This window comes from Diuraphis noxia, unplaced genomic scaffold (assembly GCF_037042655.1).
Source record: "Diuraphis noxia isolate RWA-SAM2 unplaced genomic scaffold, SU_Dnox_SAM2 contig0004, whole genome shotgun sequence".
Classification (NCBI taxonomy): Eukaryota; Metazoa; Arthropoda; class Insecta; order Hemiptera; family Aphididae; genus Diuraphis; species Diuraphis noxia.
Genome location: NW_028301714.1, coordinates 27,097,439 through 27,115,255, shown reverse-complemented (window position 1 = coordinate 27,115,255; position 17,817 = coordinate 27,097,439). Strand labels below are relative to the sequence as shown.

The 17,817-nt window shown below is 27.0% G+C and overlaps 3 protein-coding genes across 4 annotated transcripts; 2 read left to right on the top strand and 1 right to left on the bottom strand.

Moving 5' to 3' along the window:
* Positions 1 to 1,182: 1,182 nt before the first annotated feature.
* On the bottom strand, positions 1,183 to 2,958 carry ox (ubiquinol-cytochrome C reductase complex subunit oxen). The gene is made up of 3 exons (XM_015511439.2): positions 2,784 to 2,958; positions 1,998 to 2,147; positions 1,183 to 1,362 (listed from the first exon to the last, which is right to left on the bottom strand). Exons 2-3 carry the CDS (start codon positions 2,136 to 2,138, stop codon positions 1,327 to 1,329), a joined length of 177 nt encoding a protein of 58 aa, XP_015366925.1. The 5' UTR covers positions 2,139 to 2,147; positions 2,784 to 2,958; the 3' UTR covers positions 1,183 to 1,326.
* A 2,198-nt stretch (positions 2,959 to 5,156) lies between these two features.
* LOC107163829 (uncharacterized) lies at positions 5,157 to 14,163 on the top strand. 2 transcript variants are annotated; one of them, XM_089227932.1, is made up of 4 exons: positions 5,157 to 5,392; positions 10,796 to 11,216; positions 12,527 to 13,023; positions 13,210 to 14,163. In XM_089227932.1, exons 2-4 carry the CDS (start codon positions 10,797 to 10,799, stop codon positions 13,472 to 13,474), a joined length of 1,182 nt encoding a protein of 393 aa, XP_089084058.1. In that variant the 5' UTR covers positions 5,157 to 5,392; position 10,796; the 3' UTR covers positions 13,475 to 14,163. The 2 variants fall into 2 exon arrangements, with proteins under 2 accessions (XP_089084058.1, XP_089084057.1); XM_089227931.1 differs by lacking the exon at positions 5,157 to 5,392 and adding an exon at positions 8,574 to 8,946.
* Positions 14,164 to 15,671: 1,508 nt separating this feature from the next.
* PIG-V (phosphatidylinositol glycan anchor biosynthesis class V) lies at positions 15,672 to 17,655 on the top strand. Its single transcript, XM_015511436.2, has 2 exons — positions 15,672 to 15,960; positions 16,031 to 17,655. Exons 1-2 carry the CDS (start codon positions 15,940 to 15,942, stop codon positions 17,348 to 17,350), a joined length of 1,341 nt encoding a protein of 446 aa, XP_015366922.2. The 5' UTR covers positions 15,672 to 15,939; the 3' UTR covers positions 17,351 to 17,655.
* The last annotated feature ends 162 nt before the right edge of the window (positions 17,656 to 17,817 follow it).

Below are 17,817 nucleotides of genomic sequence, written 5' to 3'. Positions count from 1 at the left end.
TATAGTTTATTGTCCTATCCTATGACTAAAACCATAATCTGATCAGAGGTGTATTTAAGTGGAGACCAATGGGGCTTGTGCCCTTCCCATTCTCCATATTTAATTCTTTTTTTTCATTATTGTATTGAGTATTAACCTCCATAGGTCCTCTCACTTTTCACGCATGGTGGCATATCAATATATTATCATTATCATGATATTAAACTATTCATATTTGACACCAATACCATTGATTTGACAGGCGTGCACACTGGGTATGCAGGGTATCGGTATGCCACTGCATAATTTGCAGCTTCACGTTAGGTGAAGGCCCATGTTTATCATACCAAGATTTTTTTATAATATTAATGTTGTATAGTATTAAAAAAAAGTTTTTTAGTTTTAAATTCTCTCACGACCAGCAAGATAATCCAAACAATAAATGTAACAATTTTATAAATATGTTAGAATTAATTAAAGACATTCAAAATAGTATGTACTTAATCTTTAAGAAATTATACATTTTATTTTAATAAATATAATTCAAATTTCAAACTACTTATTTCAACAATGCAATGTTTAATATTCTACTGCAAAACTATGTGTGATTTTAGATTCTGAGGGAAGCAAAGAAACTAAGTAATATATTTGAAAAAACTTAGTTTGTAGATTGAGTCCTATATGTGATAAAAGAAAATGTTTAACTGCTCAGAATCTATTTTTAGAATAAATTATTCTTAGTTTTAAATTCAATAAAATTATGTTGAGTATCTTAGGTGCAATATATATACCAATAATTAGGTTACGTGATTTTATTTTTGAGGACCTCTATTTTTCTTATTGCATAACCTGCTGATAAAGTTTGCACACAGTTAAGACTGATTTAAAATATTTATGTTTAATACTTGTATTCTAATTATTTGGTCATGATTGATGACAACTTTTTGTGAGGGAAAATATGAGATGAGTTATAACTTTATATAATTTGAACTTTCTATTTGTTTGATAGGACATTTCTAAAAACACCCTGAATTTAATGTCAAACAATGTTACTATGTTAGGAAATGAAAGTTAACATTATGCCATACTTGTCCTGAGAAAATTTGATACCACACCCTGCTTGACATTTAATACGTGACAATAAGTTTCTTGATTGTAGTTTTTAAAGGATATGACTGGGAAAACAATACAGAATTCTTGAGATAAGAAAAAATCAAAACTTTATTAATTCATCACTTAATGCTATTTTTAAGGAATTTATATTTAATTTTACACTTTTAAAGCAATATTTAAGTGACAGATATTGGTTCTACATAACTATAACCATAAATGTTTATGTCATCCTGTTCAAACATATTTATCGGCAATGTCTTTCCATTGTTTCTGTAAAAAATAAACAAATTAAAATAATACATTTTTTAATTTAATGCCTATTGTTCTTTAAATTATTTTATTTTAAATTAGTTTGTTAACATATATTTAACAATAATAAGAATGAATACTTGAGACAAAACCTAATTACCTCTACATTCTGTAATTTTATTTATAATTGGATGGGCTAAATTTAAGTTTTTCCAACTTACTAACTTTTAAATGTTAAAATAAAATACTAGTTTCTAAAACTGATAGTATTAGCTTTCAATTAATAAGAAAAAATAATATGCAGTCATACTTGAACTTAATTTTATCCTCTTGAACAACTTATTACAGACTAATACCCTAGGCTAAGACTGGGTTTATCAATTTTAAATGTCATAACATGCCCTTCAACCACATCAAAACTTTTGTACTTCACAAATAATAACTTCATTTCATCTTTTAATTGTTCAATCTAGGATCTAGGGTTTGTTCTACACTTTCTAATATACACCTTCATTACTAATCTGAAAGTGCATGCTACAAAGCACTCAAAACCTTAGGCATTAAAATAGGAAGTTAAAAATAAATACCTAGGTATTTTATATTACTGAATAAAGCTAATAATTAATAAATAAAAAAAATGCATAATGTTAACTTACACCACGGTTCATTCGATCATATAAGCTTTCAATGCCAATATCAAGTGTTCTTTCGAAGAACAGTGACCCAACTGCTACCACAACAAAGAAGCGAGACGGCCTTCTCAAAACTGTTTGATACAATACTTTTACGACTGACATGGTAATTTTCTGAAAAATAATCCAATATCATAATATTGATACGTTTTATTTTTATTATATGTATACAACTGACAATCAAATTAATAATACATATTATTGAACACGTAATGTTGAAAGTAGTTTAATTGATAAATATTACAGGTTTAAATTAAAATAATTCTGTTGATAGGTCAATTTTATATGTCCTGATTCAATGTGAGTAAATATCTCTAAACACTAAATCATTAGGTGACATTTTAATCAAATATTTTCTGAGAACTTTTCAAACTTGTGAAACTGGCAACATGTGTTAGTAAGAGAAGAGTCTTGAATCATAAATTTAATATTTTACACTCTAAAACAGATATGATATATGATAATCTACGTAACAGTCGTATCATAGTAAAATTGGCCCCCAACCAAAGTCTGGAGTGGACATGAGTACAAAACGAAATACAATGATGAGTGATGACTGGGGAAACTGTAGTCAAAAGATGTAGCTACAACATCCCAATCTCTCTCTTTAACCCGTGGAACGTCTATTGGCCGACACCTATGATGTATCGTTGGAATCAGTGCGAAGACGCCTATCCGATTAGTCAGTTTTTGGACGAAATCTGTTCAAAATTAAAAACAACTGTACTTATGGTGCACGACTATGCTTACCTATTTTACGTGGTTCTGACGAAGAGATTTATTGCCGTCGATCGGTTATGAATAAAGAAGAGCGCAAACTGTAAAGTAAAAAATAAAATATGTAGATCGCAATTTCATTCAGAGCTCAGAGGCTCAGACCGTTCACTGTTCAGCCGTTCAGCGTTGGATCAGTTGTAAGTTGAAGGACGTCGTGATAGTAGTTATCAGCTGTGGCATGTGAGAGAAAAAGTTCCTTGGAACCAGCGACAATACCTATACCCGGTATTACCACAGTATAACATCATAATATTATTCGCGGTATTATAAGGGTCTATTTATATTGTAATAAATAATAATTATAAATATTATAATTATGGTGTATTACACTATTACCTGATTTTGTGCCAGATCAGAAATATGCGATCACCGATCAAGAGCAGAAAAAGAAAAGAAATATTACACAACTAGAATTATCAGAGAAAATGTTCAGCAACTCAATAGAGATAATGACATTTTGGCATTCTTGAGAAGAACTGGGCTTTGCAATGATGGTTACGTTGTTGGTCAAATTAGACCATATCCTTGAAAATTTTTTTTATAAGTAATAACATAAATTAACTAACATAAATAGTAGTAATAGTACTAACAACAAATAATAGAACTTAGTGAAAAGTCTCGACTTACTTAGATAACGTTCTATTAATTTACAATTTTAAAATAAATACAAATTATTGTGTAAATACCAAATATTGTACTTACCAATTTAGTGCTGGGGTTTTAATGTCCTAAAAAAAAAAAAATAATGCACTATAAAAATGTATTTAAAATTTAAAGTATTATAGTTTAAACATTGGAAAAAAATTTAAAAATGATACTACTGTCTACTAGTGTATATTTTCTTTTATGTTTGTATGGTGTAATAAAATTAATAATACATATTAGGTATATACCGGCAATAATTTGAGTGGTAAGGCCTAGCTATAATAAAATTATTTTCAAAGGTTTCTTGCCATGCTACATAATTTATTATTCGGTAAACGGTAAAAAACGACACGGAAAAAAACGTCATGGAAAATACGCCAAATTGCCAAAAATGTTTTCTTTTAATCTAAAAATCACAATTCTTGTTTTTAAGTTTAATAATAAAATAATGACACAATATTATTATAGATAATTTGGTGAAAAACGTCAAATAAAGAATAGTTTAAAAAAAAAAAACAAATATAGAATATTATAATTAATAAGGTATAGTAGTTGTATAAAAAAAAATATATCAACATCGTATATTATAATAATATAGTACCTATAATATCATTAGTATAGTTATGTATACAGTATAATAGGTATTCGTGTTATAGTAAGTATTGCCCCGTGGAAGTATTGTGAGAACGGTACCGCGAAAAAATAACCACGGAAAAAATAACCCCGGAAATTTAGACCCCGAAAAAATAACCACGCGAAAAAATAACCACGGAAAAAATAACCCCATAATATAAGTTAATATAAGTTTTCAAATTAATCTCAAATCTAAATGTATAACATACCTATTACCTACGTACAATTGTTATGTTCCCACAAATAATATTAATTTTGGATTTAATGATAAATTATTGTATACCTACGATAAAAACGATTAAAAGCACGGTCTGTCTGTCATATCGATCAGATATACCTACAATAGCTAGGTACAGTGACATATTATAACGGATAAGGAAGGTACTACTAACAGTACTAACTTTATCTTAAATTTAATGTAATGTGATAATTCGGTAATTTAAAACCAAATTATTATATTATATAAATTGACAAATTGTATTGTATTCCACGTTTATAATGAAAATTTTTTATTTATATATTATTGACATTATTTTACAAATTTATACTTTACAACCAAATTATTATATTATATAAATTGACAAATTGACAAATTGTATTGTATTCCACGTTTATAATGAGAATTTTTTATTTATATATTATTGACATTGTTTTACAAATTTATACTTTATTACTTACAAATCATTTTTATTATAGGTTTATTTTTTCCGTGGTTATTTTTTCGCGTGGTTATTTTTTCGGGGGTTTTTTTTTCGGGGTTATTTTTTCCGGGGATATTTTTTCCGGGGTTATTTATTAGGCAAATCGTGAGAACAGCTAGTTCCCAAGGCGTCGTCGTGTCTTATCGAACCCATTCGAAATAACTGTCGTAGACTGGATATATATATATATATTTATACAAAAATATACGTATAATCCTATAATCTATTGAGTATTGGGTATAATAAAGGTTTACAATTTATGACTTTCGATAACAATGGTCAATGATAGGAGTATGTATATAAACTGAAACTTTCATACATGTTGTGTCAATCCTAAATATCAGTTACATTTCGACGTGGATACGTTATATTTATTACCGTGGTTTTTTGTAAAATATGGTAGTAATAAAGTCAAATAAAGGTGGGAATAAAATTTGTTGGAGTGGATATACGTATATAATGAAACATCAAGGACGTAAACGAATAACGTTGAGATGTTCAAAAGAACGTTCATTAAAATGTAGCGGAACAATGTACACGGACTTAGAGATTGGACATCCTCAAATTGGAAAAGTCCATAGTCATATGGCTGATAATCACGAGGTAAATAACATTTTTATAATGAGAAAATAAAACAAATTATAAGGTATTAGCATAATATATACTATACGATATTGATATTATTTTTTTTCAAAACTATTATTTATTTGACGTTTTTCACCAAATTATTTATAATAATATTGTCTCATTATTTTATTATTAAACTTAAAAACAATAATTGTGATTTTTAGATTTAAAAAAAACATTTTTGGCGTTTTTTTCCATGACGTTTTTTACCCGTGTCGTTTTGTCCTAGATTCTATTATTCATACCTATTATTGGCAAATTATCAAAAGTCTCTTGTTAATCGCAAGTAATTCGCAACAAATGTTTGTTCATTTTATCAACAAATTGTAAAAATCTTATAAAAACCAAAAAATGCACTAAAATTGTCGAAAAATGCATTTAAAATTAATTGTGTCAAAAAATGCAAAATAATTGCTTGATAACAATCAGAATCACTCAAAATTGTATAGGTACTATATATACTATACAACATTTTTTACTTACCAACGTTTCAAAACACCAGAAAAAGATGATTGCATTAAAATCCTACCCCTACTAACTATATCACATTATCACCTGCACCTATTCTTCCTTATAAAATCCCTTTGACGATGTCAAACACTGATGGACGACGGTTAATTTTAAACTAATTGTTTTATATTATTGATGACAAGTCCGGAAAGATAAGAATTTGATATAACAATAATTATGTATAATATTGTTACTAAAAAATTAATATACGGAATACAGCTGATTCAGGTACTAAGTTTAAGTACTATGTAGATGTAGAAAACATCTTATGTATATTAGCACAAAGCACAATTACCTTTTTTTTGTATCCATAAAGACATAGACTAAAGTCTAAAAGTTTTAAAAACAAATCATTCTCATTATGTTGTTAGCACGTTAAATTGTACGAAATGTAAACAACGCGATAATGTATTTCTATAATAGTGCGTCAAGAATCGTGATGACGTATAATCTCTAACAGTACAAATACTCAAAAGCGATAATCTTCATTCTGCACACCGTTTTATTATTCAATCCGTCAATCGTGGTGATTTGAAACGATTTTGACATATTTCTTAGTATTCTGAGCATAAAAAATCGTACTGAAGTGAAAAAAAATTACAGATGTACAGATCTCATGAATAAGAACTTTCATTTAGTTTTTTGATCAAAATGGTATTGGAGTTAAAAAAAAAATACGTGTTGCAACTCACTGAGCCAGTGATGTATTCGTAATTTTTCTAGGGTATACGCTCAGCACATGGACGTATATTGAGGGGAGAGGGGTGGGGCGCTTAATCCTCTCTCTCACTAAAAAAAAAAATTTCTCACCAAACCTAAAATTAACTTATGGTGGGTCGTGGGGTATACCACCGCGTCTTTATATTTAAATTGATTTATCTACCCTCCTCCCCCCCAAAAAAACAAAAAGTTATTAGACATATTTACGCCATGCAATAGGATAAGATGGAGTTAGAACCATAGAGTTATATTACTTAATATTACTCTAAGGTTAGAACTTACTTTTTATCACATAATTTGGTTCTGTTTGCAATGTATGCGGTAAAAAAATTAATCTTATACATTTTTTCTAGCGATTATAACTATAAGACAATTGGTTATTCAATAAAAATTGTTTGAAGGTATACGTGGGTATACGCGAGTATACCTGCGTATCTCTAGTAATTTTACAGGGTATACGCTAAATCAGTAAACTGGTGGTAGCGCGTATACGCCGTGTACCCGCGTATACCCTCCAATAATACACCACTTGCAAGTCATCTTAATTTTTGGTGACTTGTAACAGGTATGACAATGTAATGTAAAATTAAATTCAAGCAGGTTAGAGTTGATTTGTAACAAAATATTTATTTTAAAAATTAACACAAATAAATTTAAATAAATATAAAAAAGAAACAAGTTGAAATTACCTTTTTTTTCAACAGCTATAGTATATTATGCTATAAATTTTAAAATAATATCGTTTTTTTTTCTTTATTTATTCTACTTATAGTAGCAGTTATTTATTAGATGCTTCTCTGTCTTACCTCATCGATGGCCTATTAAAATCTTTTGTCACTATAATTTTTATATATCTACTCGTATGTCCGGCTACCTGGTATGTATATATACATGTATTTGTTTGGCATTTGTGACAATAATCCACCAATGCCGCAATGACACATTCCAGGACTGATTGTTTTTCATATTATTGTACATAAAAGTGTTATGCAAAAATATGCCATATTACAGAATGTTAGAATACCTGTAGATTGTAGTTATACTTGAACGGATTTTTTTAAATCAAATTTTTAGTAAAATAATTCTAAAAGTTGCATAATTTTAATAATTTTATGGATAAAGCACATGCATCATAACTGTCAGTAAGAGATATAGACAAAATAATTATGTTGTAGCAGGTACCTAAAATTTGAATTCAGCTATACAAAATATAAATGAATTATTATGTTAATATAAATAACTAAATTATACATAAAAATTAAATTATTTAATTGTATAATTGTTTTTTAGATTCGTTTAAAAAGTGAATCTAGTCGGTGCTTTGGGGAGGTCAAATTTTGAAATTCTTAGTACTTTTCAAAAGCACCGGTAAAAACAAAAAAAATGTCGTTAATGACATGTCTTTTATTAATACTTTATAATAAATTGTATGAACATACCAACTACTAACCTGTACGAGATTATCGGTCCTAAGTCCTGACTACCAACCAGAAATCATTATATCATTTCACATTTGTATTATAATCCACCCTCAATTTGTTTCTATTAAATTTATTTTCATTATTTTATTTTACAATTTGAAATACACAATCTATACAACATAGCACAATAAGTATATATGATATTGTAATAGTAATATGAATATCTTGAATTAAGAAATCACCCATTCATGACAAAATTAATTTATTTTGTCATGCACCCTGCACCCATTGGTGACACGTCTTGGCTGGGAATTAACGATGTCTAGAGTCTAGAACTGTTTCTAAAAGTTAAGTTACAAAATTGGAAAAAAAAATGTTTTACTTTTCTACGTTGGTAGTAATGCATTTGAAAATTTCAGTTTTTTTTATTGTTATCACTCTAGGGATTTCCACCATAGAGTTGTTGTAGTATTACTCTATGATTTCCACCAATTATAATCAGTGACGAAAATATTATGCTCAAGTCATCTTACATTCTTATCAGTAGTTACCATTTTACCAACGTCTGATACCAGTCATTATTTTTTCGCACAATATCCGGCGGGTATTTTTGCGGCAAAAGAGACGAATATTCGTGTTAACACAAAAGCACATTACTATTTATAACTAAATAACAAGAAACATTGACCTATTCGACCGTCGTAACAATATTGAACATTTGAATGACGCGTTGCTTTGGGCACTGTCAATACCTTGTTGCCCTGTTTTTTCTTTTTAATTTTCTTAGTTGTACCGCACCGAAAAAATTGTATTTCGTCAAAGAATTTGATTGTTTACCCCAATTTTTAAAGTGGACCGAAGTACAAATCATCCGATCAAGTAAGTAAAACGCATGTCGCATATTATTATATCTTAATAATCTATTGGAAATCTAAATTAGCGATGACAGTTGATGGTTTCAAAAAATCTCGCGAAATTCAAATCTATGATTTTTATTTTTCATTATTTTTTTATTTTTTTGAATTGAGAGAGATTTATTACTCGAAAAACACAATATAAACTATTCAAAGATATAATAATTACCTATACCTTTAAAGTAACCTTATAATAATATTTCAAACTTTTGAACATGAAGTATTTAACTATTGAATTGGTTCTATTATTTATGAAAGAAGTATTGAGATGGTTTTCCATTGAGACTATTGGGCTCCTACAATTTCCTCTCTTTGTAATTTTAAAAATAGTTTGTAAATGAGAAGTTTATTTCATTGGTTTCAATTATTTATTATTTATTCATTCATATCAAAATTTTTCTGGTCAAGTAATGTATAGAGATTGATTGCGGCAGTATCTTATGTACAAGTTTGGTACAACTAGATACTAAGTTTAATAGTTAAGGATTGCAGTTGTCTTAGTCTTGGAAGATACTAATCAGGATGTTTACCAATTACTTTTTGTGTACTGTGTTCTTGAAAAGGTGCATTGAATGTGCTTGAAGAAAATAATAAATAACTAGTGGAGTGGATGTACTTCCCCAACTCACCCACCATTAAAATTATTATGATTCAAATTCTATGTAACTCAAATATTTAATACATTTTCAAATATGAAATATATATCTTTTTACTAATTATGTTAGGTTGAATAATTGGTTCTTTGGTTTACCCAAAATACGTACAATCATCATATTTCGGAAAGGTGGAATCTCGGGTGGAATAATAAATTTGCAACATTGTGAAAATTAATCATCCAAATATTTGGCATTTTATTGAAGCTCTACTACAGATAAGCAACTCAAATGCATCAATAAAAATTTTAAATTATAGAGCTGGAGCTTTTCGTAATAATTTAGGCAAAGGTGACGGGCTAAAGTATGAGGAAGTTTTTCAAATGATGATATTTAAAAATTTTTAATTTCCATGAGCTAGCTAACTATTTAGTTTTTTTTTTATTTGTATTATTTAATTTTATATTTTAATATTATTCTTATTACTCTTATTGTATTACTACATTAATTATTTATTTGCATTTATATTTTGTATATTGTTTAATATTTATAATTTTTATTATTTATATTAGTGAATTTTATATTGATATATATTGATAGTAATGATGTATTATTGTTGTATATTTATATATTAATTTAATATTTTAATTTTTTGTCCGAGGAGAAGTTGTTTTGGAGGGTAAATGTCCGTTGTATCAGAAAGGGAGGGGACATCCTAGATTCACTTGACTCATAACCCTAAACACCAGTTAAGGAAAACTTTAGAAGTTGAAAACTCCCTTTGTTCCACTGATTTAAACTTAAGCATATTATTAAATTAGCCTTCCAAAAAATTTTCATATTTTAATATCTAACAATATTTAAGTCCTATAAAAGTTTTCTAAAAAATATTTTATTGAATTTTCAAGCTATTAGGTATAACAATTGAAACTATAATGTTATTTAAATTCAATAATTCAGATTTTGATGGTATGTATAGACTGACTATTTATTTCATATGTTAATTACTTTTGCAAATTACTAGGACACCTACCCAATTAATAATTAGCTACATAAGAAAAAATATTTGCAGTACCTAATTTTTTTATCCAATTTTTAATAATTACATAATGTTCAAAATTGTTGGTAAATTATGATTTTATAAAATCTACAACTACTATGTGTTACTCTTCATAATGTATTGTACCACTACTCTGAATATAATATTTTTTCATATTTCAGGATGCCAAAAATTAAGAAAAATGTTAACGATGAAAACAAATGTCCAAAGAAGATGACTGTAAATAAAAAGAGTAAACCAGTTTTCAAATTTGATATAAAAAGAATTCTAAAAGAAAGACAAGCTGAGGGCGAATTTCGGAAAAAAAATGCTGAACTTGATAAAGAGATGAAAGTTGTAGATGATTTGTTTCAAAAAGAAGTGAACAATGCTTTTCAACAAAATGATGATAAACTTGTTTTACCAACAGTTGGATATGTTATATTTGACTCCTCTAAGTTTAATGTAAGCTTTGAAGAAAGTTCTAATATAATAAGATCAGATTCCCAACAGCTACTGGTAATGTCAATTGAAGGAAATGAACTTGAAGCCAACATTATGTTTAATAATTTGGTGAAATCAAATTGGTCACCAGCATTTGAAGTATGTTAAAACAACATTAATTGTGTCTACTGTACTTTTAATTAGACCTCAAATTTATGTCCTTAAAATCTTAAAAAATGTTTCTATGCTTTATAATTTGGTTAAAATAATCTTTTATATGCATATAGATGATTTTTTCTTAAAAATATATTGAACACTGAAAAACAAATAAAAGTAACAGTTTATACAAATTATAAAATAATTAAATTAATTTTAATCTCTAATAATTATTCAACTGGTTATATTTAGTCATAGCAGGACCCGGCCACTCTCATCTGTTTTCTTATTAATTTTTCGGTGTATCTTTTTGTCTTGATAATGATAGCAACCGACGGAGGTCAAAAATATTTTTGCATTTTATATTATAAATTATAATTTTTTTTATAAAATATTCAAATTAATTCCGTATATGACAATATATCCCTGAAACATTTTGCACAAAATATTCTTTTTGGGGATCTTAATACCATGATTTTCTGTTTTTGTCTAACACACGTGTGACTAAGGATATTAGACGTGTTTCTATAACAGTTGTTCTGAAAACAGATTTGAATTTATCGTCTAGTCTACTTGAGTCGATTTTCTAAAAAAATTTTGACTTTAATTTCTCTAAATAAAATAATGATTTATTAATAACTTTTTTTTTAAATAAGTCTTTTAGGAATTTGGAGGATAATATCAAAATTGTGGGAAAACTGACAAAGTTGAGTAATATTGACAACAAAATAAAATCTGTTATTTTTTTTTTGGTATGTTTTTGGCAAAAACATGTCTAGACTTCTAGTATTAGATAATAAAGACAGAAAATCACTGTATCGAATCCACTTAACCTTGAAATATGCTTTTTATGTGTTAAAAAATGTATATCATTTTATAATCTCAGTAAAAATACGTAAAAACTAGAATTGTTATGAACTATAATATTTATGGTTCGAACCAAACTTCTTTAAATTAATGAACTTAAATGAATCGATCCAAATCTACACACTTATAATCAAACCCAAACCAAACTGAATTCTTCAAATATTTTATCGAACTTGAACCAAACATTAAAAAAGTTAGATATTATTTTGTTTAAAATTTATTGATATTTAATATTTATTTTTATTTTTATTTCTGTAGTTGGATTACCAATCAAACTATTAGGTATTTGGTTTGGTTCGATTATTTGGATTTTCAGTTCAAAAATCAAACAGTTGAAACATCTCTAGTAAAAAAATATAAATTCGAGCTCTACTTATAAGTTACGATGTAGTAAAAATTATCTAAACAATATTAATATCTTTGTTTTTAATTCCATTTATTTGTAGGATGTTCAACTTATTTTATTAAACTGGGGTGCTGATTTGAATTCATTGACTAATAGTACACTATTAAAGTGTCAAATAAATGATAGCAAGAAAATTAAACGTCACAACTTTGAATTGACAATGAATTTCTTATCTTATATTGTACTGAAAAATAATAAGAAATTTAGTGAAGATGAACTACTAACATTGGCACAGTATGTTGCTAAAATATCCTTTGATCATCATTGTGGACAAATGATAAATGTTATAAAAAAATTATTTGGTGCTTGTATTGAAACTGCATTACAAAAAGATGATGATACTTCTATTATAACATTTGCTCAAGTATTATACTCCCAATATAATTATACACTACGAAAAATGGTTATTGATTTATTCCTTCCTTTACAAGGAAATATAATAAAAAAAGTATATGCTTATTTAACATTCAAGCTTTATAAGTCACTTTTAGAAAAAACAAACAACATAAGTGCTTTTCCATCTAGTATTAATGAATGGTAAGTATTGTTATTTTAATAGCTATTTTAATTTTCAACATGTTATTAGGTATAAAATAAATAAATTAAGTTCATATTTCTCTAGCAAGAAAAATTCTACTTATACTCTCATTTATATTATACATATCTATTAATGAAATCACAATACATTTTCGAACAAATCTAAAATTCTTAAATTTTTTCTAGGTTTGTTCAAGATTTGGTAAATAAAGATTTTTTCAATAGACAACCAAAAAGATTATTATACCGTCTTATTCGACTGTTGGAGCACATTGTGATTGTTTTTGATTTGTATAGTGATGAAAAAAAACTTAGTGATATGTACGACTTTTTAAGTGCTGTAGCAAAACCTACTGGTTTATCAGATTCTCTGAAACTCATCAACATATTGGATCAATGGAGGCTTCAATTATTCCGATTACATGTAAATCGTAAGAATGTTTTATTCTGATAATCAAATACTATTATTCCTAAGTACAATAACACATTCAGGAGCCATGATTATAATTTATTATACATTAATTTTGTATTATTTTCATTTTCATCTGTACTATTTATTTCCATTATTAATAATTTATTTTATATTGAGAAAAGTATTTGTTTTATTTATTTGAGTAGTGAAACTTAGTTCCAAAGTTAAATTTTATAATGTTTAAAGTAGATTTATGACTGCTTGCATATTTGATTATACTATAATGTTATTATTAACCAACTCAATTATTATGTTTTGTAAATTATTACTATTGTCATTATAAAATATAATATTATGTTATCTGTTGATGACATAATTATTTGAGTTTATTTTTATTTAAACATTAAGTACAAATTAAACTATACCAGAAAATGTATGTGAATATACAGCTCAGAGCTAATGAGCATACGAATGTGTGTTCATTGTTCTTTGTAACTGTTAGCTGATTGCATCAAAAATCAAATGGATCAAACTTATTGAGCTCTACTAGCTCAAAGTCTTGATGATACACTGTCCTTTTGTTTTCATATGATCTTATATTATAAGCAGGGAATAGAATTTATGTGCAATGTTATTTTTCTTTTTTGACAATGTCCTCATACAAATTATTTTATTTATGTACTGATGTTCATAATATTGTGTTAATATATATAATAATTTATCTTAAATATTAACTTCTTAATTACATTTTTTATGAAATGTTTATTTATTTAAACCAAAGTAGTAAAATGTTACATCATGTTTGCTCTTAATTTGATTCACTTTGCTACCATAAGAGATTCTGAAAGAAAATAATAACACATTACTGTAAATTGTAACATTCATCACTTCTCTTAGAGTCTAAAATATCTACATGTTTATTTTAAATATTGTCTATAAATGTAAATTATATAAATTACCTCTGAATTATGTATCTGCACTTGAACTGATTTTATTATTTAAGGCTTGGTACCTAGAACTTCACACTTCACACCCATTAAAAGTTCTATCTTGATAAGTTTATTGAGGATGTGATACCCGCATGTGTTGTCTCCGTCTTACAAATGCGTAACATGGTACATTTTTCGCTCAGCAGAACACGTGTAGCTCCGTTTGCTTAAAAATTAGAGTGAATTGACCTCTTATAAAATTTAAAGATAAGATTATTATCTAGACAACCTCATATGCTTTTTATTTTATATTAAATTTAAAGCGAGTTATGAGTATTTTAAAATTGTAAATTTTTTGTGCATCTTAAAATACTCATAACTTCCTTTAAAATTTAAATAAAATAAAAAGCATATGAGGTTGTCTAGATAACAATCATACCTTTAAATTTTATAAGAGGTCAATTCACTCTAATTTTTAAGCAAACGGAGCTACATGTGTTCTGCTGAACGTAAGATTTACTATATAATGCACATGTAAGACAGACAACACATGCGGGTATCACGTCCTCTTAACATACATTTATTAGACATTTCATCCAATATCGTTAAAATCATAATTTATTAGAAATTACTTCAACTTGTTACATACTTTTAATTTATAATATCAATTTAAAAAATAAACATAATTAGGTCAATTAATAAGTATTAAGTATATCTAGGGAATAAGGTTGATTATACCCTTAAAAATGTGACGTTTACATTTTTATTTTTTTTTAGAGGTGGGAGAGGCGTCAAATATTGTTCAAGCGCGTCATTAATGGTTAAGATAGCACTGCGGGATAGACTATAATAATAATTTTGATAAATATTTATAGGTATGAGTTAAGGTAATATTTAAGAAAATATTGTAAAGTTCGTTGTACATGCACATCATATTACATAGCATACAAATAAGAACTATAGAAATATTAGATGTCTATACAAAAGTAATGTATAAGTAATATTTTTAGAAATCAACGACATAAAATACGTGTAACGTTTTATTGGTTCTAGATAAGTTATTAGAACCATTTGATCTGACGAAAATATCTTGGTTTGGATATAAATATTTAGTGCCTATTTTAAATTCTCGATCAGAAATTTCATTTACTTTGATAATAGCAAAGAACAAGATAATAGTTATTCATTTTATACACTATTTAAGATCTTAAATCGTGATTTTATAGACATTAGACAGAAATTATTTTTTATTATTTACAGAAATCTGTGATTCATTTAGATGACTAACATGTTTGTGCACAAAACACAAATATACAGTTGGTATTGTACTAATATTGCTAATATAGTACCACAGAATAGATAAAATTGAAAATTTAATCTATTCTATGTTATCACTAAGTTTTTTGTATTATCATTTACTATTTGCTTCAAGCTCAACACGCGTAGTTTAGTTTTCTATTTAAAAATGAAAAATCAAGATGGTCTTATTTCTATTCGTCATGTCATAAGTTTTCAATCACTTGGTTTTACACAATTTCAAATATATTTTTGTATATTAATATTTTAATAATTAAAATGAAAAATAAAAAACTGAATGTAAATAATTTTCATGTTATTAATTATTATAATGCATCAAAAATATTACTTGTATCGGTGTGTCTTATAGGGTCTTCAAATTGATGCAGTGTCATATCGATCCAAGGTTTGGCGTCTTGCAGTTTACAGTCGAATATCTATTGTGATTTTGCAGTATGTCTTCAATGTGCTGATTCCAGATCATAATGCTCAAGGAGTGTTCATATCGCCAGGCATTCATGACAAAGATGATACTAGTATTGGCTGTATCATAACTGATATCCTTGGTGGTTTCCTTCGTTGGGACGCTCAGTATTTCTATCATATCTATCGATATGGTTATACTTATGAAAATACATTGGCTTTTTTCCCGCTATATTCCAATGTCTTACGGTTATTTACTGCAATCTTTCCAGGGCATTCAAACACTATGTTTCTCATTGTAGGGGTCTTCTTCAACAACATCATTTTTGTTTTTACTGCATTGGTGTTATTTGATTTGACTTTACACATATATAAAAACCCTAAAAAAGCTTATAATTCAACAGTCCTGTTTTGTTTCAACCCTGCTAGTGTTTTCTTTTCAGCTCCTTATTCAGAATCACTGTTTGCGTTTACAACGTTTTATGGTATGTATCATAATGCTTATGAAAATATTTGGAAGTCATCGTTTTTTTTCTGTTTATCGGTGTTGAACCGGTCCAATGGACTACTAAATGTCGGATTTTTATTTTATACTATAATTGAATCGGCCTTCAAGAAAAGAAAAATATCATTCAAAAGCCTTATTGGTGTATGTTTTGTTTTTGCATGTTTCGGTTTGTTCCAAATCTATGGATATTATAAATTCTGCACTCTGCAAGAACATACATTGGATCCCAAAATTATTGAATATGCTATTACAAATAACCTAATAACACCAAACAATATTAGTGTGCCGATGTGGTGTGGTAAGCGCTTACCATACTCTTATGTTCAAGAAAAATATTGGAAAAATATGGGATTTTTAAATTATTTTCAATTCAAACAGATTCCAAATTTTTTATTGGCCTCACCTTGTGTTGTTTTACTATTAAAGTTTGGTTTTGAATATTTTCGTAGTAATAATATAATTTATTTGGGTCTTAGAAATCAAGATAAACAAGATTTTGTATATGTTGTCCATTCTACATTTTTAACCCTTTTTTGTTTGTTTTGTATACATGTTCAAGTAACCACTAGAATGTTAGCATCTTCAAGTCCAGTGTTTTATTGGGCTTGCGCAAATTATTTCAAGTTACCTCTTAATTTCAATAAGATTACCTACAACCTTATAAATTATGATTTTAAATCTAAATTGGTAGCATTGTACTTTTTTGCATATTTTATTGTCGGCACAGCGCTTTTTGTGAATTTTTTACCATTCACTTAATAGACAAATTTTGATAAAAATCACAATTATAAATAAATATTTGATTTAATCAAACTTAAATTATTATTGTTTGTATATTATATTTGTTATATAAATACAAAATGTACTGTTAAATTAGTTTAAGTGCACAAATATAGGTCATTTAATTTTATATCTTCTTTTTGAAAATAACATATTTTGTTATCAGTTATAACTTATTTAAATTTTTTATGTTATGTTAAAAACCAAATTACAGTATTTTAATAGGTATGTACTTAAAAAAATAACTCATTTTTATTTTTTATTTGTTCGATATATTGGTACATATTTTATGACGAAACAATAAAGACTAAATTAAGACTGATATTTAGTAATATTTGTTATTAATTTATATTAATTCCTAACTTCATAACAACTGCTGTGATCACCATTTTCAATGAAGCATATTATTATAATAATTAATTCTGGACCCCCCCCCCTAATATAAG